The sequence below is a fragment of the Apteryx rowi genome, unplaced genomic scaffold (assembly GCF_003343035.1).
Source record: "Apteryx rowi isolate R43461 unplaced genomic scaffold, aptRow1 scaffold_44, whole genome shotgun sequence".
Taxonomy (NCBI): Eukaryota; Metazoa; Chordata; class Aves; order Apterygiformes; family Apterygidae; genus Apteryx; species Apteryx rowi.
Window position 1 is genome coordinate 2551618 of NW_020450694.1, and position 26684 is coordinate 2578301.

The window sequence follows — 26684 nt, forward strand, 5'->3', positions numbered from 1 at the left end:
GGGGATTTTAAGGTTCTAGCATGCTGGAAACAGAGATGCTGGCTGTATCGTAAATAGCGGAGACAGCTCCACTAGGTAATCCTGTACAAACGATGGGACATGGATGCACCCTAGTGACTCTGTAATTAGGGCTCTGCTGAGATTTGTACTTGCAGCAGGACTCAAATCCCTCCATTTCACACTTTAATATTTACAAATTCTGGCAGAGGAAAAATGCAGAAAGGAGGCTGTTTCTGAAGTTCCCCCAGAGAGAAAGTTTTCAGGCTCCAACAGCCCAACAGCCAGTGCTTGCAGGAGGTTTATTGGACTAGAGCTTCTCTCGGACCTTGTTTCCTTCCTCTCTTCGCCACCGTAGACAAAATCCTCCCACGGATCCCTTCTCCCCTTCTGCCCATGTTCCACCCTCCCTCTTCTCTGTCCAGCTGCGTTCCCTGTACCCTTATATCCTCTGACTCCCAATTTTACTCTAATAAGTTACTTTTCTTTTTGGACTGAGACAAGTCAGAGAGGAAGTCATGAAGCAGAATTTAAGCACTGGGTCACTTATGTGAAAGCCACATTTGCGGGGAAGGGATGCATCAAGGTGAGGACAAATAATGGCAGGGGAAGGGGTCATGGCCCAAGTTTGCCTAGTGATGGAGGAAAATATCATCCTAGTTTAAGGAACATCTGTAGCTGAGGTTTTACGTTCAAATGCTTTAAATCTCTCTGAACATCCTACACCCTTCCTTTTTGTACCCCTGTACCACCCTAAGTTTCCAGGCATTGCCCAGAACAGAAGATGCCATGCTATGGAACTGCTCTGTCATCAGTTTAAAACAGCAGTGGTTTTAACGAGCATTTAGACATACAAGAATGAACTTGCCTTGAGTTGCAATGTAGTGACGAGGCCGGTGGTATCCCTGGAAAAAAAGGAAAATAGATGAAGGTTTGCGAGCACACAGTTCAGAAAAAGCACAACAGCATGCATGTTCTACTTTCCAACAACTCTTGTGCACTTAACAGTGTACTAACACCGGCAATTGAACGGGTGAAGATAAGCACCTGCGTTACACATTGGGATTATAAGCAATGGTATCTTGCTTAGGCTGAATATTTAAAAAAACCCACGAAACTGGAAGATTTCATTACATCAAAGAGAAAACAGAAACGAGACAGTTTTCACTGTTTCCTTAAAGTCCTATAACTAACCCGTGGGCAACTCTGAAAAAGAACATGCAAATTTGCATCTACTAGTCTGAAAAACATGTAAGGCGAGCGTTTGCATCTGTATGGAAATGATGAATGTCAAAGCTATGCAGCTTTATTAAGTGTATTTCTCAGTTTCCTCCATTAAAGCAGCTCTTCAAAATGATGTTATGTTGCTAAGCATTAGGAAATGTGTACAAAATAATGCACGTTCATTTGACCACCCTGCATGTATGAGGAAGGCTTTTTCACTGTTACTTTGCAACATGTGAATAAAGTATATACCCATCCATTTACACGCCTGCTGCGCTGCACCTTTGTATGCAGCCAATAAATCTCAGATACCTATTCATGTCATTGTGAGGGGCTGATATTGATTTCCACATCCGTTGTGCATTTATCCCACATTCCACTTATGTTTGTGGATCTGTCAAGCACAGGAAATCTCCATGTATCTAGATCAGTCAGAAAGAATACACTGGAGACCAAGAACCTTCTCCCTCTGCCACAACACGACATTTGTATAATGTTCGTCTGTCATTCATATCAGATCAACAGTCAGTCCCTATCTAAGATGCCCCAAATCTGTAAGGGGACTTGTCAGCAGGAGCCTTTGCCATACAGGGAGCGTCCACGAGCCTTACGTCTATGTAGTTGGCGTTTATGTAGTCAGAGTGAGGGTCCCCATCCAGCAGCTGCAATCGCACCCTTGAATGATCATCTGAAAGAAGGAAAGAAAAATATCAACAGTAATAATAAAAAGGAGTTTGTAGGTGCTTCACTTTATCTGCTGATTCTTGCAAGTGGTTAACTGACTACTTACAATAAGAGGAGAGAATAACAGCGCTATTCCTATTCTACCTGYCCTTCCTTTTGGGTTTAAGATGCCATGTTTAGACCTTTAGGTTACTGTTCTTTCATATTCAGTGTTCACTATACGCTGCTGGCACTGTAATCTATTGTAAGAGCTTTTACACAGCCCACAAATATTGCTTGGTTTTGGGGTCTCAGGACGGATCTCTGTAGGGAAGCGTCTCCACCACAAAAGCCAAAAAGCCATCTTCAYACCTGGAAATAACCATCTCCCTGGCTTGCTCAGAGCTAAGGAAACTGAGGCAAGAGCTAGAACAGTCAAGATCAGGCTCAAAATAAAGTAGGTCATGAAGACATATAAAAGATTAAACAGGATAAAATGGCAAATAAAATCCTGCAAATACCAAATGAGGCAGCCCAGAAAAAAAACAGGAAATACCAAAGCAAATCGAAGCAAAGCTCTTTTATACAAYGTGCAGAACTCACTGCAGCAGAACGGCACAGAGGCGCAAAAAGAAAGAAAAAAGTTAGAACCGTTCAYGTTTTTGAGGATGTTCAAAGTTACTTTAGATAAAGCAATGAAATAACAGGTATCAATCTTTTCATCACCCAGCATGCTCTACAGTTCAGACCTAGAAAGAAACTACCTCGGGGCAGGTTCTGGCATAATTTTCCACCAAGGGACTATTTTGATCCATCCCTGGCACAGCCGGTGCCGGGGTCTGTCAAAGAGGACGCTCGGCTAGCTGCGCTGGCGATCCGACGTGGTCCGGCAGTTCCAGCACTGGCACACAACTAATTGCACAGCTATTATCTAAGGAGCAATTGCTGGTAAAGGCTGCTAGGCCAGTGCTGGGCACTCCGGGTTCCTTTTCAAAGGATTTTTTTCAGAACTGTAACACAGATTTCATTGATTTTACTTTTACTCTCTGTGCTAGTTATGTATAACGCAGCTCCCAGTCAGTAAAACATTAACGTTTAGAAGCGCTTTATAAAATACGGACCTTGGCATGATTTACATTCAATTAAAAGGAATCATAGCAAGGCAACACAAAAACGTGTGGTCTGATTCTGCCATAACTAGGTCAGAAAGGGTTTTAATAATGACTTAAATAAATGTATAATCAGATAAGAATTGTGARGGCTGATGTGCACACAGTTCTGAAAACCAAGATCTGAATGTATTAAATATTCATTTGCTCACATAAAACAATGATTCTCATACGCTGTTCATTCTTTGGGTGAGGTTTTCACACCAAAAATTACCACCACATTGTTATATTTCATCAAATGCCACACTTGCATTCAAAAATGATTACACAGGTGAATCCGTCATAGGCTCCRTTATATTTGTATCAATAAATACAACTTTTGTAAACGCATTGAGAGCAGGTGTATTTCTCAAAGTGCTGATCTTGTTCCCAGCTCTAGATGATTACCTGTGCCCAAGGCAATCATACTACGAATTTCAGTAAATCAGGTGGCTAGACAGACAACAGAAGAATTATTCTTAGAGCAATTCTCAAAGACAGACAGAGAGCTGATTAAACTGGACATATATAAAATACATAACATCTCCTGTACACAGTTTCACACTTGCAATTCAAGGCTGGAAACCAAGCTAGTTAAGAATCACGCAGAACAAAAAAAAGAAAAAGAAAAAAAAAGAAAAAAAAAGAAAAAAAGAAAAAAGAAAAAAAAGAAAAAAGATCCCTAGAGCTAATGACTGAGGGGAGACCTTTCACTAATTCACTAATTTTGTTTTTTTATCTTTAGATTTCAAAGGCCTTTTAAAAAACAGCAAATACCTTCATTACATCTTCTACCAATGGTTAGAAAGTATTCCTGATTCTGCACCCTTTCCAGTGGACTCGGCTACCCAAGGAGACTACATCTTTGGCACACTGAATGGAAAGTGTAGTTCAACTCATCTGAAAATTCATCAGACCTCACAAAATCACCATGCATTACAGATGGATGATGAGAAACTGCTTAAAAATAYGCAGGAAAATAGAAGAAAAAATTCATGTCTGTAATAGTCAGGACTGTAGAGAAATGGAACACAAACTTTTATATTATTTTACTTCTCCCTATTTACTATAGTCCATACGCAAGTTAGCAAAACTAAATTTTTATGGAAAGGAAGAGTACTTTGACTAAAAATTGGTCTTAAAACAGATTTCAAAAATGACAAGAGTCTCACTGAAAAGCATCGCATTTTTTAGCACAAAAATGCTCTTGTTTCAAACTTCTGTCAAAATTCCCATTAGCGATCATTTTAAATTTCAGTGCAATTTTGCCACATCTCATTCTGGCACCAGCACTGGATTCAGCTCCCACAACTTTAGCCATCTAAATATTATGCAGCTAGTCTAGGCTGGCTGTCAAGGCTCCCGACATCGCAGTCAGTGGAGAAACACAGATACCTGAAATGGCAGACATCAAGGCAGCTGTGGTGGGAAAGGATGAGGTGCCCCCCCAGGCATGCTCTCCTCCCCTCTCTGTCCCCACTGATTCTTGACGATGCCTTGAGAACCAGGCAACACCTAGGCGTGATAAATCCCACCCTCCTGGGACGATGCAACATGGACGTTGCAGAGATAAGCAAGGGTCAAGGCACTACACAAGAAAACATGAAATCAGAATGCTTGGAAGAGAAACTAAGATTTTATTCTAAATCCCATACTGACATCTTTTTTTTTGTTTTTACGCATTATCCTTTTCTGCAGATGAGGATCGCACTCAACCTGTGTTTCAGCCGAGAGCTCTGGTAACCTCTCTGATGTCTGTCTCTTCCACCACAAAATTTTGAGATTAATTCGTGATCTTCCAACCTAAAGCACATGTTAGTCAGAGCATGAAGAAAATGAAGCAAGTTTCTCTATTGTTCTTTGTCATCAACTCAGTAGTTTTTAATGGACCATTACATGACTTTAAAATCATGGCATAACTGGGAAGATGGTCAGGGTCCACCGTAGGTGGGAGAATTGTGTCTGATGGAGCACCAGTACCAGCACCCCTGTGAGAGCTGAACTGAGGCTCCTCCTGAAATACTGTGTTCATCAAAAGGACAATAGAAAGGGAAAGTCAAGTGCTCTCCTGTAAGTCAAAGCAAAACAAAGTCCGATGTCCCTATTTCCTCAGCTCTCAGTTGAGAGTTTTCACACTTAGATGTAATGGTTCTAAATTTGGAGAAGATGAAGAGAAATGTGATGGAACTGAACATCAAAGGTCCCAAATAACTTGTGGATGTTTTCTGTATCACGGGGTCACCTAAACCCACAAGCTCAATATCCTTTTCCTAGCGAATACTTGCCGATGCACTTTGAAGGTCTCAAAATCTAGGTCCTAAAGCAAATGTAATTTAGCTTCAGCACATGAATGGATCCACTACCTACCCTGGTCCCCTAAACTCGTCTCCAAAGAAAAATCTTGCATCTCCACAACCCTGTGGTATTTGCAATTTTTATACCCAAAGCCCAGGAGCACAGCCCATGGGCCCTGCCAACATAACAAGAAATACTAGTAGGGCAGTTCCTTCAAGCTTGGGGAAATCTGTGCAATTAGAGTCAGCAGACAGAAACCATCCTACCAGCATCAGCAGTGAATCTCTGTGTCATACATACACCAATCCACTCCTCAGTTTTCCCTTCTCTCTAAAAAGCACACCAGCACTGCAGAGTGAAGGGAACCCTGAGAAGCCTGGTTTAGCAACATGGAGGAGCTTAGAGCTCTCCTGCATCTCCTCTCCACGAGCAGCTAAGCCTCATCTGCAGTTTGGGTTTGCAAATGCAGGAACGGCAGATGTTGGGGTTGGCAGCAAGATCTAGGTTTTCATAGAGGCATGGTGTTAATACAGCATTAGGAAAGCGATGAGCCGAGTAAAACAGTCCTGTTAGTGTACTGTTACCCAAGAGAGCATAAAGACAAGATCTAATCTGCTGTGATTCACTGAGCAATGCTACTTATTGCAAGAGCTTACAAACCCACATTTCAACACAATTCTCTGAAGCAGTTACAAAAGTTAGATCAAAACCTGACTTTTCAATTCATTCCCCAAAAGGGATTTGTGAGTTCTTGTTCCAGGAGTGATGAAACGGCAACTGTGGTTAAATAAATAAGGTTAATCGCCATCAGCAGCCTTTTACCAAATAAAATGGTAAGAGTAATCAGTGCAGGCTCTGGTTTCTACAGCAATTGCAGTTCTAGCGTAACAAAGCAGTAAGATAAGGGTATAACGGTTTTCCACCTTCTCTCCCCTGCTCAGGGTTTTGCACAGTTTGTACCCACTGAGCACAATTCATTTTCACAACCTGCCCAGAGGGAGCCAGTCTCCTGCTTTCTATTTTCAGCTCTGCTAAATATCCTCTATTCTGGATCCTGCTGTTGCCTTTACTCAGGCAAGTTGCCCAATTTAACCCATCGGTAGCAGAGCTAAGGGGAAGAGGAGAAAAACCATAAGCATTGAACTCCCCTTTTCTCCCTTCTAAATACCTGATCTTCTTTATCACAGTACACGGGAACCTCCCAGAGACTTTAATGGGAGCTATTCATTTTCTACAGCAGCAGAAAATCCAGAGTAAAAAAATAAAAGATATTGCAGTTAGAATCGTTTGTGGCACCGTTAACTTCTGGTACGTGCTGCAAATCCTGCACAGGGTCCATCCACTGCAGCTGCTGGTAGACAACTTTCTCAGCATGGCTGCTCAGTATCCATCAGCCTTAACAGATACTTTTTAATACCTGAATTCAAATTCCTTTTCTGTCAGGATCAAATGGCTCAAGCTGGTTCCACAGCTGAAGCTGGAAATTGTGTAAGGGTGCTACTATGTTTGTCCAGATGGAAATGTGCTTGCTCCATGTCAGGTGTGCTCCGCACACAGGAGACATGAACGTAGGACTGAGCTCAAAACATAGCCCATGGCATCCCCCCTTTTCTTAGGCATCCTGTCTCCCTTCTCCCCAGTCTCATCCAAGCGAAGAGATGATTCCTTTCCATTTCACTTCATCGCACTTTATTACGCGTTACTAAATTCTCCTTGCTGTCTTTTAGAAGAGCTACTGTCTYCTCCTCAAGCTCTTTATTTCACATATATTTGAAGGGAATAAAACCCATCCAACCTTGTTATTTAACTTAAACTCTTATGCATCCTTCCTCTCTTTCACAACCTTTGCTTTTCTTATCTATGCCTTTCCACCCTCTCTACCTCATTCTGAAACTTTTCCAAACAGCCCTCCGACTCGAGCTTCTATTCTCATGCTTTATAGTGTGCAGACACCGCTTTCTTAGCTTTGATTACATTCTGCCTTTCCTTTTTCAAGCACATCACCTCCTATCTGTATTCCCGCTGTATTTATATTTATAGCTAAAAGGCAAGCATCACTCTTTGTTAGACAACAATTCATCTTTGTGAACACCTTCCATCTGGGTCATATCCCATTTATCTTGCTTGATTTTCCTTCCTTAATTCCTTCTCATGCGTTTCACTTGGAGTTCAATTTTTGCGACCACTTTCGACCTAAATTAGATGGCGACTATTGTACACAATCTTGTCTCTTTTTACCTCCACTGTTACATTACGCCAACTTCTTCTTCAAAGTCATGCAAAGAAACAAAGACTCTTTCCTGTGGTCTTCCTTATATCATACTAAAGCACTTCCTTCTTCAAAACAACATGTAGTTGTTAGATGGACGATACATCTCACTTAGACTAACCTAATCTAAGCTAATCGTCGAGACAGCTAGGTTGAACCACTGCTTAGCGGTACCTCTCTGTGCCACTGACACAAAGGAAGCTTACAGAGAGGCCAAGCTTTTAGACAGATAAGGGACATATTTTCACACTAACAGTAATACTCCAGTATTATTAGTTCCATTTTTCACATGAAGAAACAAAGACAGAAGGTGCTAGCAACCAGCTCATAAGCGGTGCAGAAAGCCAGCAGAAGAAATGAGATCAGATCAGAGATGCTAAATTTCTGACCTTCATTTCCAGAATTATTCACCTTTACTAYGAGGTCTCTGAACCGATTTGCTCTATTCCATGCCCTCAAAACATGAAATCACTTCTTTCAGATCATAAAAGAAACAGAGAGGAAAGTTAAGAAATGTGTGAGAGCATCTTTCTTTGTGCAGAAATATTCCTAATGCCACCACACTGACTCTGKCCCCTCCCATTTTACCCCTTTAGTAAAGTCTGTTTGCTCTACAGGGAATATATTTTTAACCGGGGGAAAAATACAGTACAAAATACATCACTCTGTGTGACTTAATTTTGCTCTTATTTAGAATAGGTTTCCATAGATCTATACCGTCCTGTAAACCTACAGACATTCGTTTAGGTTCCTATCTCTCATTCTCCAGCCTCAGTTATTCAATTTGCAGCTGCTCAGCAGCCCCTAAAAAGAATGATTTCTAATACCTCCCCTCCCCAGTCATCATGGGGAATAGCAACACACTGGGATAAGCTGCCTGAAGAGCTTGGGGAAAGCTCAACTTTGGAGATCTTCAGCTAGAGGCTTCACAAACATGTGATAAAAATGACAGTGGTGGAGCTARTCCTGATTTGGAGAATAATACTGACCTAAATGTTTTTATGGAGTCCTTCCATTCTACCATGTATCCATGTCCCTGTAACTACAACAGTAATYGCTTATTGAAAGAAGGAAAAGAGGAGAATTTAGTGCATTTTCAACAGACTTACTGTGATTCTGAAGCAGAAACAAAGCTCGCCCCACAAAACCCACCAGCTCTCTGCAGACAAACAGCAAGCGCTCTACTGGTTACCGATCCTCGAGCAAAGAGAAAATCCTGTCTCTGAGCCGTATCTAAAAACGTGATACATCCTCATCTCCCTTTGCCCTGCTCCCATTCGGGGCACGGAAAGCTCTGTGCTATGTAGTAATGACACCCAGATAATGGGCATCACGATCCATCGCGGAAACCCGACAAAAGGATTTAGCCCTCAAATTGCAAACRTTAAACCTAAATTAACAGGGCTCATAAATATGTAACTGTAAAGTCATGTAAAACAAATGAAAACCAATGAAAAAATGTAAAACAAACAAAAAACCACAGAAAGGAACATAGCCTGTAACAAATAGCGAAGGCATGACACTGTATGCCAGTTTTTAGCGAGGTTCTCAAAGACACCCTTTTCCACAAGTTGCTTATAAACTCATACAGGAAGCTCAATTCAATGGGAATTTACACCTACAGGAGATTATGTTTCCGTATCGATTCTTATTGCGGTTTTCGTCTTCYTTGGCTGTATCCCAGGATGCCGTCTGCCCCTCAGGTAGTGCCTGCAAAATAAACAACAGTAGGTTTATAAAAATCTGGCCAATGCCTTCAGGTGGATTAACACRACAGAGCAGAGCAGAAGTCAAGGCACTGCATAATTCAGTAGTCACCCAAGCAACCACTGCTCTTGAAGAAAGGCCACATCTAATAACGCAAAAAGCAGAGCTTGGTGCAGACCATTTGCATCTTTGGGCTTTTGCTGGCTAAGAAATGTTTCCCTCCTGCAACTTCAGACTTAAAAGAAGCAGGGAAATTCGTTCTGGCTGCACAGTCCCAGGTCAAGCTGCATTTCCCCTGCAGAATTGGATCCGCGGAGATTTCACACACATACCTCGATGAAAACCCACATGGGAAAACCCACAGGGCTCAGTCTCTGATATTTAAGTTGAAAATAGATATAGTGGTTTCACCTATTTCTGTATTAATAACAGGGTGATGTGAGTCTTCAATAATCACACAACACAAACCACTGGCTGTTTTTCTTTGAGGGAAAAAAAAAAGCGGCAGTGTTTTGGATCATGTCTAAGGAAGGGAGGCAAATGGAGGTAAAACATACAGACTGTGATGATAAATAGCCATTTTCCTAAAATCTGCCCTTTTAGGGGAGAAAGGATGGGGCAAGGAAACTCTGGTAGCAAACAAGGCTTTTCCAGCTTGGTCCTGTAACTATTCTGAACACAACCAATGAGCCACTTTCCCCTTGAGACATGTCAAGGAAGGATCTTAATGCCAGAGCCAGGAAAAAGGCAGCTGTCATGGGACCTAGCCGGAGGATGGTCTCATCTTCCTTGGAACGTGGCCATGAACAGGATGATCCCTCTTGCAGGATCTCTCAGGATTGTCAGGGGATGTCAGCACAGGCAGCTCAAAGCAGCTGGAGCTGCTGGATCCTGCTCCAGTTGTGACGGAAGGGAAAGTCACAGTTGGAAGACAGCTGTCATTCACTGTAGCCAACCTGAACATCGATTTGCGTTGCAAACGTAGGTGAGAAAAAGAACAGCTTCCACCAATTTTTTTCTGATCTGCCTCTTCCAAAATCTACTCCCTAAAGTGATCCCATCTTGCTAAAAACAACCGCAACACCACAAATTGTATTATTTATAATCCCTAAGGAATAATGGTTTTTTATAATGCAATCACTGCAGAATCATATCATCCTTAGGCAGCAGCAGGTAGTGTAACACAGCTCTACTGGAAAATGAATTTATCTGCATCTTCACAAGCCATCCAGGTCTATTACAGTGCCTGAATGCAATAGCAGAGAGACACAATTCTTAGGACCTACAACGCTGACACTATTACAATTAAACTTAATACRAGCAATGCTCTGGCAGAGCAGATCATGGTGAATCTCCCCCAAAGGGGTTCGAGGCTGGAAAATGTCAGGCACCGCAGCGCTGCCCTGAGTATCGCCGACAAAAGCCAGGGACAGCGAGTTCCTATTCAAAAGCTTAGGAGAAAGAGTTATAACTCCGTAATTGGTGAGGGCTTTGATCACACATATATTTCCTTTCACACACAGCTGTTTCCAAATAGCATCTCATCTCCCRGACAAAAAAATACAAACCCACACACGACAACAACAAAAAAATCCCTGAATAAAAGAAAAGGGGTGAAGTAGGTTCATTTTCATCTTCAAAGACTGAGGAAAAAGGTGCCTTATTTTTTCTTCTACTCATATCGAGTTGCAGCAGATTGACCAGTGAATGGCAGCAGTCATTGGACATCTAATCACAGCCATGTGAAAAGAAAAGTTCTCTCTCATCACTTCCACACATGGGGAAGGCTATCTTGGCCAAAGAAAATCCATTCAGGCCCAATAAATCCTATATCCACTAAATCTGTCCTGACACGTGACTTGAACATGAAATTCTCCCCTGAAATTAGTGTTTTGATTGATTTGCCTGATATAGCCTYCAAAGTTTAACAAAAAGTCTGGGACTGTTCATCTCAAGAAACACCAAAATCCCTACTTTGCACCAAACTATCTGTTTCTTTTGGAAGAGCTAGGGCATATTTCTGATGGGTGAGGAACACACGCTCCCTTTGCAAGAGGGTAGCTTAYTCCACCACTTTCCTACACAGCGGGTGAACAAACTGGAGTGGCTGCACGTGCACGGGCGGTACGGCACAAGCAGTTCTTCAGTGAGAGCGCTAAAAATGCAGCACTAAGACCTGAAACTGCAGCAGAAATACAAAGGCAAGAATATCGCGTAAAATTCAGCTGCATCCAGAAAAAGGGGGTGGCACACCTAAAGTTTTGTCCCTTGAGTCTTGGTTTGCACAATAAATATTTCTACGCGCTCAAAAAGGGGTGATATTTCTGTTTCTCTCTGCATTATCAGCAGTGGCAAACCACCATGGATCATCCAGATATTTTTTCTTTGCTCCTTATTTCATGTTTTTAATCTTTCTGCAGTAAATACTCTGCCTTTTTTTTCTTTGTTTGATTTGTAAACTGCAACGTTTCAGTGTTCAAAAGTWTGGGCTCAGTTCTTAAGCTTTTCTTACTTTTACTCTTCTAGAGAAGTTTTGTAAAATTTATATTATCTTCCCAATTGTGGAATGTATGTTATAATGATGCTTTTGGACTAAGCATATCTAATTTTYATCTGAAATTACAGGGCGGGATGTCTAAAAGAAGTCAGCTTCATCTCAATCAAGCTTTTAAGCATCGCGGCCCAAATGCAACCAAAGCGCTCGTGTCAAATTGAGGCTTAGCGCAAGCCAATTTAAATTTCCACTGGATGCATCTGGCGAGTTTGCTGTTTGTTTTTCATTTACGGAAGATGACTCGAGTCCTTCATTTGCACTCGTCCGCCCCAGCGCCGCAGCGTGACTACATAAAGCCTTTGGCGATGGTAGCGACTACAAGCGTTGCTGCTCCGCTCCGGCCCTGCCACGCAGCCCTCGTCCTCCTCACCCGCCACCTGCACAACAGCGGCGGCACAACCGCTCCCGCGACTGGGCAAAAAAGCTGCTTTGGCTAAAAAAAGAAGCTGAACAGAAATATTTCAGCCAGTTCAGCTCCCCGCTCTGGTTCACAGCAAGGGCACACAGAGCTTTAAGCCAGCGTAGTCCACGGCAGCAGCAAGACCCTGCTGCCAAACTCTGCGCGGCCTCGTGTCCGAGCCTGGACTGCAGGACCTAGTCTTCAGACCAGGCAGAGGACGTGCAGCCACTCAGAAGGGAAAGGGTTAAAATCTAGAGGTTCCCTTCCATACGCTGCAGACTGTCAATGCTAAAACGCTGGAGGAAGGAGCTGCAAAATCCCAGGTAACTAAAYGATCTCAGCTACGTGGCAAGAGGAATGCACTTTGATGACATCCTAAATCATATTCGAAAATGAGTTTGGAGGCTTAAGCTTATTATCCCCGTAGCAGGTAATCAGTGCTCGCAGTAAATCTAGGACTAGTCTAGTAGCTCGCAACAAATCAGAGCCGATAGGCGCTGGAAAATGAACYGGTGACATGTGAGCCAGTCCTGCTTAAAGGTTTGCACCCAGGCCACTCTTTGTCACCTTTTGGCCACAGGTATGGCAGGCCCACCCCAAATAACGCCCCCAGGGAGGCCCACGTACCCTTGGTAAAATATGTTACCTTTGCTCTAACGTTACGGAGGGGAAGGTATACATATGCATGAAATGCAGTTCCTCGGTAGCCAAGCGGAGGTGGGAATGGACAGAGATACGAGACTGCCACGTGTGACAGTCTCTTTGGCAACATGTCACCAAACAAGCTGTAATTTATGCTAGCAGTTTGCGAAGGAAGAAGAAAACCAGCTCCTTAAAAGAAAAATGTATCTGGAGCTCACACTGATATTGGTTTATGAAAATACATTTTAAGAGAGACATAAAGCAAAGTTTCAGGCCATTTCTTATTAAAGATCTTACCAAACGTTTTGCAAAACAGGTTTTCTGCTCTTCCGGATTCCAGTCTGAGATGCTGCTTTCTGCCAACTTAAAACTACCCCTCCTACCTTCCACAACTTCTAACATTCCTCAGCATCCTCCCTAAATTTGCGGTATTGCTATTTGTGGTCGAAAATTGGAGCTGAAGTGCTACCTGCATCCCATGTTCTGCAAGCCACACTCCACCACCTAAAATGACTGCCATTTAAGATAATTACCTCTGATTGAAGGGGAGACTGTCGCGTACGATTTCAGAGCCTGTGGAATTCTCCAGGCTATTTCTTGTAAAGAAAGGAATTATGCAAATCTATATAATGTCATCCTCATTATATACATATGTGGATAGCACTTTCTGCAAAAGGCAGAACTTGTAGAGCCGAAAGTTGCATTGACATTTTTCATGCTAATGTGTTATTTTGATAATTACCAATGCCAGAGCCAGAAAATTACATATATGCCAGCACCTGCTTTCTTCTTGAACATCAAGAACTAGATCTTATGGCATCTGTAAGTGAGCTGCGTGCAGTTTTGGGTGCTATTCATGGAAGTGGTGGCTAAGGAGGGGAGCTGGGCAAATCTTCCATGAGAATTACTACCTTTTTCATTATTAAACACAGCTCTTTGTACTGATAGTTTAATTAGTATGCTTGATTGTGGGGCATGAGTGACTAGACCCTGGTAACATACAGTTACCAGAAAAATTTATGGCAGTTTTTGATGCCATCTGATCAAAAAAGACTCCCAGGCGACACCCAGGAAAAGATTGCCTCTCAGTAACAGCATAAACCGGCGCCAGGGAGACAAATCCCATGGGTTCTCACATGCAGGGTTGAAAAGCGAGCCGTTTTCATTAAATTACATATTTTTCACAGCTGTTATGTTATTTTTAAATAGTTTTAATGCCACCATGCATATTATTACTTATTGCCTTCCCACAAGCTTACTTCACTCATTATAATTATCGCTTGCTAGAGCTAAGTCTCCCAAATGTTTGATACTATTTCCCTCTTCTGTTCTCTCCCCCTCTAAATGTATACTCTTTCAACTCCTCCCCAATGTCATGTTTCTTCTTGTCTTCACTTTCAGGTTAAGTTCTTGATAACTCCAGCTTTTGGGGCTTTTTTTCTTCTTTTTTTTTGCAGTTTGCTTGTTGCCTCTCTTCACATTGGAGCTGGAAGAGTAGGTCATTCGAACATATTCCGAGTTTGAGGTTTGAACGTAGGGGGACAACTCCACCATCATTGCAGCTACACAAGGTTCCTGGCTTTGGTTTTACAATCCAGCATGCAGGCAATTAAGCTGTGGTTTATTGTGATGAATTGCTGCAGAGTATTTGGGGCTAGAACAGAGAGAAAGCAAAAAAACCTTCCTTTTCCTAGAGCCTGGTTCGCACTGTTGTAGCTAAGAATGGGACTAGGGGACTCCAAACCCTTCACTGAGTTCAGCATCTGCTGAATATTTACTACCTGCCCTTTACAGGAGAGAGGGCACACGCTAATGGATGAACACGATGTTGGTCTCCTACTGCTACAGTAAACACCTTTTCTTCRGACCCAGGAAACAGAAGGCCGCCGGAGATTGCTACTGCTATGAAATCCCAGCCTTAGAAATAAGATGAAGGAAGAATGAAGAAGGTAAATGAATCAAGGAAAAATAGTTATCCTCCCCTCCCAAGCATCTAGCCTTAGTTGTGAGCGCAACGTGTCTCGTAGCGGCGGAGCGAGCGTTCCTCTCACCTCGTACTCCTCTTTAAATCCATAGCCCTGGCCTCGCTTCATCTGGGTGATGTGCTGCAGCAGGTCGGCCACGCGGATGGCTGGCTGGAACTGCCCCCGGGGGTAGGACATTTCCACCGGCTCGCAGCTCCGGTACGGATGGGTCTGGATAGTCAGAGTTGGCTGGGTCATCTCTCCGTGGCTACTGTCTGTTTTAAAGACAGGGAGGCAAAACAAGCTTTCACCTATCTTATTTCCACTCTCATTCTCGCTCCGTTTTTTTTTTTTTCCCACCACCCCATAGGCCGGTGCAGGCAAGAGAAAGTAAAGAGATAAATACACGCGCCTACGGCTGCCTAGAAAGACTACGTCATGCTCAAAATGTCATTTTGTGCCAAAAGAGATGGCAACAGAGCAAACAGCCCATCAGGTATAACGATGATACAGCCCACAGAGCGAAAGAGCAGGTATTTTGAGTGAGAGCTCTGCAGAAGGACTCCGCTCCAGTTACACACCTTTCGCCACAAACCTGCAAAGAACATGACTGAGCAGTACGGACGGATGAGCAAGATACTCGAGCAGGATTCGGGGCGTACAACGGGAGGTAACTGAGAGGGGCCCATTTAACAGAGAACAAATTACTAGCATTTCAAACAAGGCACACAGCACGTTAGGCAAATGAAACCGCTTGGCAAGTTCAGGCCTAAAATTTGTACATCAATTTCGAAGATGTAGCATTAGCAGCAAGAATAAAATAGCACAGAAATACAGTTACCTTGCATGCAGAAACTTAAATTTCAGATCTGTAAACTTAACAGTAAAAGTTCCTTTTCCACAGAAATGGATTTAAAAAGCTCTATCACTATATAGATGGAAATTGCAGCTTCCTATATCCCCAGCAAAATTCTAAATACATATCAAAATATCCCTGGAGGACTGACTAATAGAAAAGAACTTAAATCAACAAGCAATTGACTGTCACAATATTTATTTTTAACAAGAGAAACTCGGATTAAATGCAAAATTTAGTTTCTTAGCTACCCCAGTTGCCCAAATTTCAATGGTTGGCCAAATGAACCATTGCTTTTTCATACGATTACAGGTATCTAAGATGCAYGGACACCTCGGCAGATACAGGCCTTCTGCATCAGTTCTTTCTGGTCTTAGTGAATAACAACATGTTAGCAAACACAAAAGATATCTTCTTCCAATTTTTCAAAAAATTTGAAGATTGCATATGGATGGCTCAATCCTTACAGCAGGTTTACCGAAAAAGGCAAGAGCCTAAACACCATCTCATGTCAGCAACTCTACAGTCATGTCTTAGAAGGGATAAAGAATAAATAGATTTTTGAAGCCCAGCTTCTCATAAACACGCTCGCATTCCTGGGACGCTCAAAGGTTTAGAGAATTATGGCTCTAGCAAAGCAACTCTCGCATACAAAATGTGAATAAATTTGGAATTTAAGGAAGAGTAACGTTCAAAGCATTTGTATAATCATCCCTAATGCTCCGACTAATGACAGTGTGAGAATTCTGAACAGAGGGAATTTCAAGGCTTATTAATTCCCCTAGTTGGATTCGCTTTCCCAGTGCATCTTTCCTCCCCTATTCCCTATTAACCTCCTGTAATGGAAAAGAGAAGATTTTTATTGCGGACCATTTCCGACAGACGTACTATGCTTAATTTTCCATCATTAGGTTTAATACAAACCCAATTTCACAACTGGCTTCTCTGAGGAACCTACATGTAATGCCACATTTTTTATCAGCCCCAATTAAAAAACATTATGATATTCCTATTCGAGAGGGAGTCTTAAAACTAATGTACGGTTCTAGCACTAATACAGTAAGGGCACACACAGAGCACAGGCTACTTGTAAAACGTAGCTCAGATCAGTCAGCTCCTTCACAGGCAATTATTAATTCCTCTCTTCATCAGATCCTTTAATTCTGGTCTATTTGGCTCTTGTCCTTCAACGGTTTCGCAGGGAGAGGTGAAAGGCAGAAGCGCATCCCTCTTCCCCCCTTGCAGAATAGCTTCCTTCACTTTGCTTCCTAGCTAAGTGTTTCTGCTTAAAAAAAAAGAAAAAAAAAAAAGCATCATGCGATCTAGGTCATCCTATGCTCAACCCCAGGACACACTGAGAGTCGAAACCAAGATGATCACCTCCTCTGGATTTCCATGACCAACGCGTCCCGACTGGCCCCTGCGCACTCCCCAAAAGAAAACCCAAGCTCAGCATTTGCACTAACTCAGGATGGCTGTCAAGTCTTGCCGCAAGCTTTTTATCTGGGCCAAGGAAAAGTCAGAGGGCTTTCATGGAGACAAATGGCTATGTACGAGGTGAGCCTCGCGCTCGTATGTTCTGCTAATAAAAACCAATGCAAGAAGCGTATTGTTCCATCTCCGTCTGATCGCTCTGTACGCATGAACCTAAGCATGGTTAAGGAGGCACTCAAGCAAGGCACCGCACCGTCACTCGAGATGGGCTGTTTATGGCAATTTTGTGAACAATTCAAAATGCAGGGTAGGAGGAGAGGTAGCAGCAAACTGATCTCTCACCGGGACAATCAACCAAGAGAGTCTTTGGAGGGCTTACAAACTGGCTTCGCTCTTCCTGAAGCTTGCAGCAATAAAACACATTTTGCTTCTTCTGGCACTGTCATTACTGGAAAGGCAACAAAAATAGCAGCCCTGCAGCAAAATCAGACTTCTGGTTTAATTGTTGCACTTAGGGTGAGTCACAGCTAATTTTCCATAAGCCCTCCTCTCCATCCCCCTTCTCGCAAACATCCCCCCATTTTCTTACAAATACGGATGAGTCTGTACGCCAAACCAGCCTACAGTTTTGATAGTACTAAGAAACCGTGCCTTGAGTTTCCAGTGAGAAGGACCAATCAAGAAAACAGGTATTTTTGGAAATAATTCACAATTACGCTCAGCCACTAGTAAACATACAAAACCATGCATCAGATTTTTTGGATTAGATTTCATACGCACGCCTTATTTTTAGTCATATGGGCTTGTTCTGTTGATAGGAACACCAAGCACGAAATTCTGCCGAATACCAAAGGCAGAACACAGTTTTGAGAAACACCCCCAAATTTAAACATTTCCAAAGATGGTGATTCCATCCCAACCTCAAATCTTGTGCTGTCTGAACATGTCTTAATTGCAAGTTGACTCTGTTTAGCTTCAACTTCCAAGCACTGAATCTTATTCTRTCTTCTCTCAGCTGGATTAAGGAGCCCCCTGAGTATTTGAAATCTTGACCCATGCAGGTACTGATCAAATCACTTCTTCAGTTTTTCTTTGATAAAGTAAATCAACTGAGAGCTTCTGAAGTCTCACTGGGGCAAACTGTTCAGAGCTCCAGTTCCTTCCTAAAACCATCTCCAATTTTCCAAAGTTCTTCTTGTGCAGCTGTAAATAAAACAGATATTTGGTATGTTGCTGGAAACATGCTGTTTACAGTAGGATTACTTCTAGTATTAGAGGCTGCAACAGTAAAATATTTTGTCAGCTTGTTTGGTAACGCTTTTGGTGCCACACTCTTGCTTCCCATACCAAGATGTCCATTGCCAATGCAGATTTTTTGATTTCTGGAAGCCGGCATTTATAATTATGAGCCTAGTAGTTCACAGAATGTCCTCAAGTTCTGTTTAAGGCATATTAAAAAACACTCACTGGCTTCCCTAAACTAGCCTGATTGTGGAACCCTTCAGGCATCTCAGCTTATTGGTTTAGGGGGGCAAATGTAGATAATCAAATTCAAAAAAACATTGGCTACACTTTTATTTTCTACAAGCTCTCCCTGTTTATGAAATTGTACTTCTATGACTCTCTTCTTTGCTGGAGAAATAATGATAAACTTGCTGAAGCAAACCATGAGGTCCAGCTCTGCCAGGAGAAACACAGCAGAGCAGCATGCACTGAAAAAAGCTCCAGCCAAGGATGGATAGATGGCATCTATCCTTTGATGAGTAACCTGAGGGTGGGATATTATTGCCTGCCTGCTGCTACACCACCTTCTGTTATATACTTCCCTTGCTACTCGGACAAGCAAAATACATGCATCTGCCTCCAGAGAAAAGCTGATAAACTCCTCCACAGATGTCATGGAAATGATGAAAAACAGCCGAGAAATTAGATTTGCAGGCCTGCATTTGCTGTGTATGGCCATACCACTATGCAATGTTCCCGTAAGGCTGCTGGGAAGGGACCTGTTCACCCCGAGCAGCTTTTGGGATTGAAACTTTAGATCCTTTCATACACATTATCTCGTTTCATAAACATAGCTTTGTTAGTCTGAGAGACAGATATCTACACACATACACACATTTTGATGTTGTCTTTAGAAAAAGAAACAACAAAAAACCCCTATGCCTCGAACAACTAAAGCGATGCTGCACTGATGCATGAGCTTGAATACACAGAGAAGTTTCTTTCAAAACTTTTGCTTCAATATCCACCAACCTGTTGCGTTTCTGCAATGACAGGCCTATCATCTCTGTTTATATTTTTATTCCCTTAGCCTTGGCAAGTGTGTAACACGATAAGACATCCTTTGCACAAAATAAATTATATTTTGAGTGGTGTTTGTGATGGATTTAATTACACACATATCCAATCTCTCTCTACTAGAGCAAGGGTTGTCAATTATTTGACATCTTCCAAGGATGGCTACAGCATGGCTAATATCTCTTCCCATTACACTAGGGATACAGTGGTACTTGGTAAGATTAATTTGCTTTTATGTGCGCATCAAGGCGTTATTGTATGATAAATACCCAGCTCTAAGGTAATATGGTACACACAATACAAACAGTGGTATGGCAAACCAGAGTCAAACCATCACTTGTCTAATACTGTAATATCAATTTAGCAACACAAGGCATGTTCCTTAGCAAAAAGCCTTCTGACATCAAGTTTGACAGAAAGTGGAAGATGCACCTTTCATTTCAAAAGCTCTGAAGAAGCTGCATGTGCATGATTAAAAAAAAACAACGCTGGAGAAATTTATTTTCTCTAGATTTTTAAGAGGTTTTAAAGAGTCACTTGGTAATCACCTTACAGATGTGTACTCCAATCTTACAAAAAACACCGATTACGTACATTTTTTTCATCAGATAGCAAAGAAGAAACCCCCTTAAAGGTGTAAGGAAGACGCTTTGGTGATGTGGGCAAGCCTTGGGATTGATGGGCRCACGCGTAACTGCAGCTCATCAAACGCGTGGACCTCACCAAGCCAAATCTCTCCTTGCCTCCAAGGTGAGGAGGAGTTGTCAGATCTATCTACCTCAGAGAGCACTAGGTCAATGAAGTCGTTAGTTAAAAACTGACAACTTCAAAACAGCACACAAACCAGCAGCCACTGAAGACTGGAAGGTAAAGTTTTCCTGAGCTATCTGGTCATACGCAGCCTCTCAGGAACATTTTAAGAGCAGCTCAGCTCAGGTAACAGCCCTTGTGTTTGGCAATGGCACGCTCCTCAGCTGCTCGTTCTGCTGYAGGTCAACGTTAGCACACTGAACTGATGCAAAAGCCTCTCCCACAGCTCCTTAGAGGTTGGCATGGCCTGGGAGCCTACAGATACTATCAAACAGATCAAGCCGTGGATTTTTAAATGTCCATTGCTTAAAAATAACTCATCCTTCAATTAAAAAAGTCAGTGATGGTGAGACTCACTAATGCAGCAATATCAGTTTCTAAATCCCTTTCTAGTTCTTCAACCACATGGTTGTAGATAAACCCCCAGCAGATTGGTTGGGCATGGGCAAAAGCCCATCCTATTTATGGAAGGGAGAAATCCAGGGCAAATTTCCATGTGTTTCCAAGTGCAAGCCAGGTTGTGTGTGGGACCTCATGACAGTGAGCTGTGTGCAAGGAACTCTGAAGCAACCGAGCCCTTGGGCTCTCCGGAGGGCAGGGACTTTCGCTGCTGGGAGCATTCTGAGCAGGCGAAATGGCAAGGGGAAATGCCCTCACAGACTGACAGAAGRTGTTAATGGATGCAAGGGAAGGACATACTGCTTCCTCCAAAAAGCCTGCCTGATAACATTCGTCCAACATCATCTACAGCTCCTGGCTGTGCACATTTTCTCCAAGAACAGCCTCTAAAGTCTGCACTACCTCCTATTCAGGCTTTACATTACTTGTACGACATGGGCCTTACTGAAATATTAAAAGCAGAGAAATCGACTTCCTTTGTTAGTACTAAGTATTCGCTTCCCTAGCAAAGACGCTTGTGCAAAACATTTAARTCCAGAGTTGTCAACAAAATTACACAGCTAAAAACATGCATTACATAGAAGAGTATTAATCAAGCAGAGGATGGCGCAGAGGCAAAAAACCACCCCCTATATCTTACTATCAACAAATCATGCYGCAGCCAAGTCTTGAGAGTCATCTGCCATTGCAAACACAGAACATTTATCAGCAGAAGGCATAACAGAGGGGAACAAACAGCGCCGAACTGCAGGCAGAGCCCGATAATGGTGGTGGGATGACTGAGGCCCTTTTTAACATCTCTTTTTACTTCCCAGGAACGATTATTAATAAACTTTGAAAAATAACCTTATTTTGCTTATTTGCTGATTTTGTTTATTAAACAGCATCTTCCAATGTCTTGTGAACCTGTCTGACAAGCCAGAACATCGGTTCCCAGCTCTCATTTGTCCAAGTCACAGGACAGAAATTTATTCAAAGCTAAGGGCTGCTCCATAGCACCTCTGGCTGTTCGGTTCAGGTGGAACTGGGGAAATGACCTGTCTGTGTAAGTCATGTCTTAAAAGTGCTCTGTGCTTGACTGCCCATGTGTAAAAYAGGGATATTAATCCTTACACACCTCAGAGACGGTGGTTAGCAGGTGTTAAGTTTGAAAGAGTTTTGAATCCCTAAGTACAAGACTACTTTAATTCCAAATTCCTCTTTTTTCCCTCTAAAATTTGCAATTTTGAAAGCTYTATGGACTTTTTTGGGTTTTGCTTTCCGCTGTGGGAGGCACAGGTTGACTCTCCAGATCCTTGACCCTCCAAGTAAGGAGCATGCAGATCACRCTGTAATTTAGCTGCCCTAACAAAAGTCAAAACACAGCTATTCTCACTATCTGGACACAGGTATGAAAAGAGCTTCAGTAAATGAGGGCCCCATTTTCACAGATGCTGAGCACCAGGTTAAGAGGGGCTGGACACCTTCCAGCAAATTGCAGGTCTGAGCCTTACTTCTAAAGGGGCTATAACCAAAATATCAATCTACCTTTAGACTTTTCTCTTGACAACACCGAGACTCTGGGAAAGTAAGAGCAAACCTTCGGGGAAAAGGACTCCCTCTCGCTTCCTTGAAAAAGGGCTCATTTATTGCGGCCGGCATTTTGATAGATAGCTGGATAAATGTCTGTACTGTGGCAGTGCCTTCAAGCCTGTCTCTGCCCCGACTGCTACGGACGTAAGGCAAGGCACCGGAGCGATCGGTYGTAATTTCTTCCTGCTCTAACCATGGGCCTTCAACACGCGCCGAGCAATGCTTAAAGCAGGCCCGGGAGATTAGTGTGTCTGGAAGTGAACAGTTACAGTAGATAATCCGAAATGACAGGTCTGCTAAACCCCCCCTAGGTTAGACTCTGATCAGCCACCCATCATCCTCCGGAGGCATTGCGGAGGAATTGCCGCCTGCAAACTCCCCGGACAGGCGGCGTCACGTCCCCCAGGGAGAGCCTCCAGCCGCACGCGGTTATTACTCACCTTCAAGGGCACACCGTGGCRGCTAAGTTTCTGAATAACTTCTTTTATCGACTTACAGTTTCTGCCAGTTTTGCCGTCTCTGCTAACTCACCGCAACACCACATTATTTTTAAAACTCCGAAAGCTAAATGCTGCGYGCTGGATGCTTTACTTCGCCACCTGAACAAAAGGAGCTAATTTTCAGAAATGCTGAACACTAACATCTCCCTTTAAAGTTACCGGCAGCCACAGAACAGCCTGCATCTCTCAGAGCTAGCATTTTTATTCGCCTCTCAAACCTATGCTTGATTGCTTGAATATTCAGCATTTAATTTAATACACAAAATGAGGTGGGGTCACTTGCTCAAACTCAGCCTCTGATTTCTCCATATAATCTTTCTATTTGCAATGGGAGTCCAAAAGAAGTAAACTCCCCACCTGCTTTGACATGCAAATCCTCACTCCCATTTGCAAGCCCTGAGGCACACAGAGCTGAGCTTCACGCACCGACTCAGCAACGCCCAGGCACCACCACTGCCATGAGCCAAAACTAAGCAAAAGGCAAGAAAGCACGCGGGAATTTAGCCCAGAAGGTCAAATCCCATTCACAAAAAGAAATAACACTGAACCGTTCTTTCCTAAAAAAAACAACAAAACAAAACATATAATCATCACCATCATAATAATAACGATAAAGCTGGAATAAAAAAAACTACAAAAGGCTTTTGAATTAATACCATACTTGACCACGGGATAGATAATGACTTTGGAGCCCAGCCAGTCAACTGTGTTCTCTGAGTCATTTTCGAGGCGCAATAAGTGTGTTTGCTCTCCAATGAAGTGCAGTGCACCATACCTGTCTTCTTACCTAGCAGCGTGGTCGATGGAACAGTGTCTGATGATACTTTGAGATGAAATTCCGTTCACCCACACGACACGGATCAATGGAAATCAACAGAAGATCAATAGGAAAAAAGTTACAAAAAATGAAAACAAGGTTAGCGGTATCTAACACTCGGAAGATTCAGTCTATATGTCATATTGGGAAATGCACAAAAGCAAAGAAAATTAAGGAATGAAATAAAAGTCTGGCACTAGTACCTGAGTAGTAGGAATTCAACAAAGATTTGCTCTGAAGGGTTTTGCTTTGGACAGAAAATGAACAAGGAGAGGGTGATGCTAGGTAGGAAAGACATAAGGAAAAGACTTTAGACATATATTAAGAGAGAGAAAGAACAGGGAGAATGTTCCTCAAAGAACACAGTAATATGGGATATATAAAGCTTATAACAATGAATTATATTTTTCATCTCAACATGCATATTACATTTATTACAATGTCATCATGATGGATTTCCTTTAATATAAGCATTCCACACCCCAAACACTGTATTATAGTTATTGTAAATCAATGGGTAGGACTATATTCTATATATCCATTTTTTTAACCAAATGAGTAAACTTATGTTTTTGTCTCTGGGAGAAAGATCCTTAAAAACAACCCCCAAAATACAAACTACAAAGAAGCAAATGCAGTATTAACAGTAAAGTAAGCCTGCTCAAACACAATGTGCACTAGTTAATCACGCAAATGTTTTAGATGCATATTTTGCAGTTCTTTAGAAATATACAGGTAGAGTAGCATATTTTTTTCTTAAACCCAAGATAACAAGGGAATTGTTCTTCAACAGAAAACTGTCCATAGTGATTCCTACAATTCTCTCCCCTGTGAGATGGGTTCTTCGAGCAGGACAAGCATTCCTGCTCTCTCCTATTTAAAGCATTAGCTTTCTCTGGACAAGAATCCACAAATAGTTTCCATATTACTCAAATGTATATGCAAAGGAGGCAGGGATCAACTCTATATGGTACATTCTTTTCTTGACAATAAATTTATGAAGTTGGTTTATATATAGAATAGCATATGTGCACATTTTTATGGTAATCTGTTGTTCCTGAAATCATGTTCCTTTGTTGTCCATCTGTGTTCATTCTTAGAGTTACAGACACTTTTCATCTCCTCCTCAAAATGATGGGAAACAAGCTAATACAAAATCTCAGCACATCAGAAAGATGACAATAGATAACACAGGAATAACTATTCCGTAATCCAACAGAAGTAGACAAAACTCAGCATACAAAGCAATTTCAGAAGCTGTTTTTGCATCTCTAAAGTAAACATCACTTACAAATTTCAAGTTATTCTATGGGGTGAACTAGTCACTAGTCCGGGGAGTTTCACGAAGTCTGCAGAGTCCCCTCCTAAGCAGTTTGTACTCATCCAGGAAACAAACTCACTCTAAYGCTGTATTTTCCTGCCATATTTTCAGACGTACACCATTTGAAATCCCATTAAGATCGTCAGCTGCCTCATAGCCTAGTCTGCTGGACTTCTGCACCAGCTGCCTTCAAGCCAGCGTCTCTCACATGGGGCCTCCTATCCTCTCTCTCCTGTGTGCTTCAGCCTAAATCAGACCCTTCCCTTACTATACTTGGAGCCTGGCCACTTTTACAGATGTGTAAGATAAGGTCTAAAAAGAGCCATTTGTTTGCCCGGGCTCACAGAGCACTCAACAGTCAGAGCTTGGAGCAGTACCCGCGTTTTCTGAAATCTGGGACTATAAAAGAACTCACTGGGCCACACTGCCTTTCCAGGAACTAATCATTATAAATTAGAAATTACTTAGGCATCTAAAGATAAAAATCTTACTTACTTCAGCCAGTCTGACTAAAAAAAATTACTGAGGTTTTTGAAATGGGCCATACTTGCAAGACAGGGAGGTGAATTCTAGGTGATTTCTAGATTATTTCTTCAAAAGGGGGTGAGGAAAAGCAAGTTGCCCAAGACTTTTGAGGAGCTTGTTTTCAAAACTCATCAGGTAGGGGCTTGTATAAGCAGAGCACTGTGTTCACAGCGCAGTCGTCTAACCAGAGGGTCTTCCATGCACGTGTGTATCGCAGGAAACACGTGCTGACTGAACTCCAGTCCCRGGCAGGGACCTTTACTTCGTCTAAAATTGGCTCTGCACTCACTGGAGTGGCAGGTGAGGCCATACAGGTCCCTCTAGTCATACAGCATGGTGGAGGTCCACTCCTATCTTGAAGATGAATCTCTCCTAACTTTTGTAAGATTTTGTAAACACACAAACCACCTCCCCCCCCCAAAAAAAACCCTAAACCACCGTGAAAATCAATAAAGGTGCTCTTGTATTTTGACTTAGAGAAACCACACCTTTCTTTCCTTCTACACATTTGATGACATTTGGTTTTATAATTATTTATATATTTTAGATTTTTTTTTCACTAATGAAAACATCTCATGGTCATGATCCTAGTCCTTGGGCTGTATTTAGCAGGCATCCTGAGAGTGAATATTATCCATGCGGTTTGAATAGGAATTAGATCTTAATGCAACAGTTTCCAATTACAGCAAGACTTCTGCATTTCATTCATTACAAAAGCATGTGGGGTATGGAAAGGTGGGAGTTTAGATGGTTCTTGATAAAGATGATCCTTACCACCCTGAGTGGCATTTACCCGTATTTTCCTCTTATCTTGTAGTTGTTGCTAGTCAGAGCACAGTAACTGCCCACAGTAACTGCTCATTAACGTCTACCTGGGCTCCCTAAAGCTTCCTCCACGCTGCCTTCGTACTGGGCTTCTACCTGTACCATTAAGGTTTCCGATCTAATCTGTATTAATCCCACCCCTTCAGCAGTCTGGAAGAAAGTCTTCTCCCCAGCTAAGATGTCACAAAAGTTAAGTATGCACTAATACATCAGTTGCTAGCAAAAATGGCTGCATTTTTAAGAGATCAAATCCTGGCAATCAGACAGTTCCTGCCAGCAAGCCCACAGGGATGTCGAGATGGCTCTGCTGGTGATGCAGCATTCTCCTTGGACAAGCCTTGCCTGGCCTGTATTATCTATAGCCCTATCTGTGGTATTTTATCATTGCAACGCTGGAAGAGCGGTCCCTCTGTGCAGGACATATCATTAGGGCATCATTGGGGAGATGATATACTACTGCT

The 26684-nt window shown here is 42.4% G+C and overlaps 1 protein-coding gene across 1 annotated transcript in view; it reads right to left on the reverse strand.

The window, feature by feature from the left end:
• The window catches only part of PTPRT (protein tyrosine phosphatase, receptor type T), a 344949-nt gene that overhangs the window by 20741 nt on the left and 297524 nt on the right, over positions 1-26684 (reverse strand). Inside the window, exons 19-24 of the mRNA XM_026076804.1 lie at positions 23756-23833; positions 23523-23558; positions 14951-15138; positions 9219-9306; positions 1833-1909; positions 866-902 (exon numbers count right to left, since the gene is read on the reverse strand). Coding sequence (XP_025932589.1) covers positions 866-902; positions 1833-1909; positions 9219-9306; positions 14951-15138; positions 23523-23558; positions 23756-23833 — 504 coding nt within the window. The remainder of the gene's footprint in view (positions 1-865; positions 903-1832; positions 1910-9218; positions 9307-14950; positions 15139-23522; positions 23559-23755; positions 23834-26684) is intronic.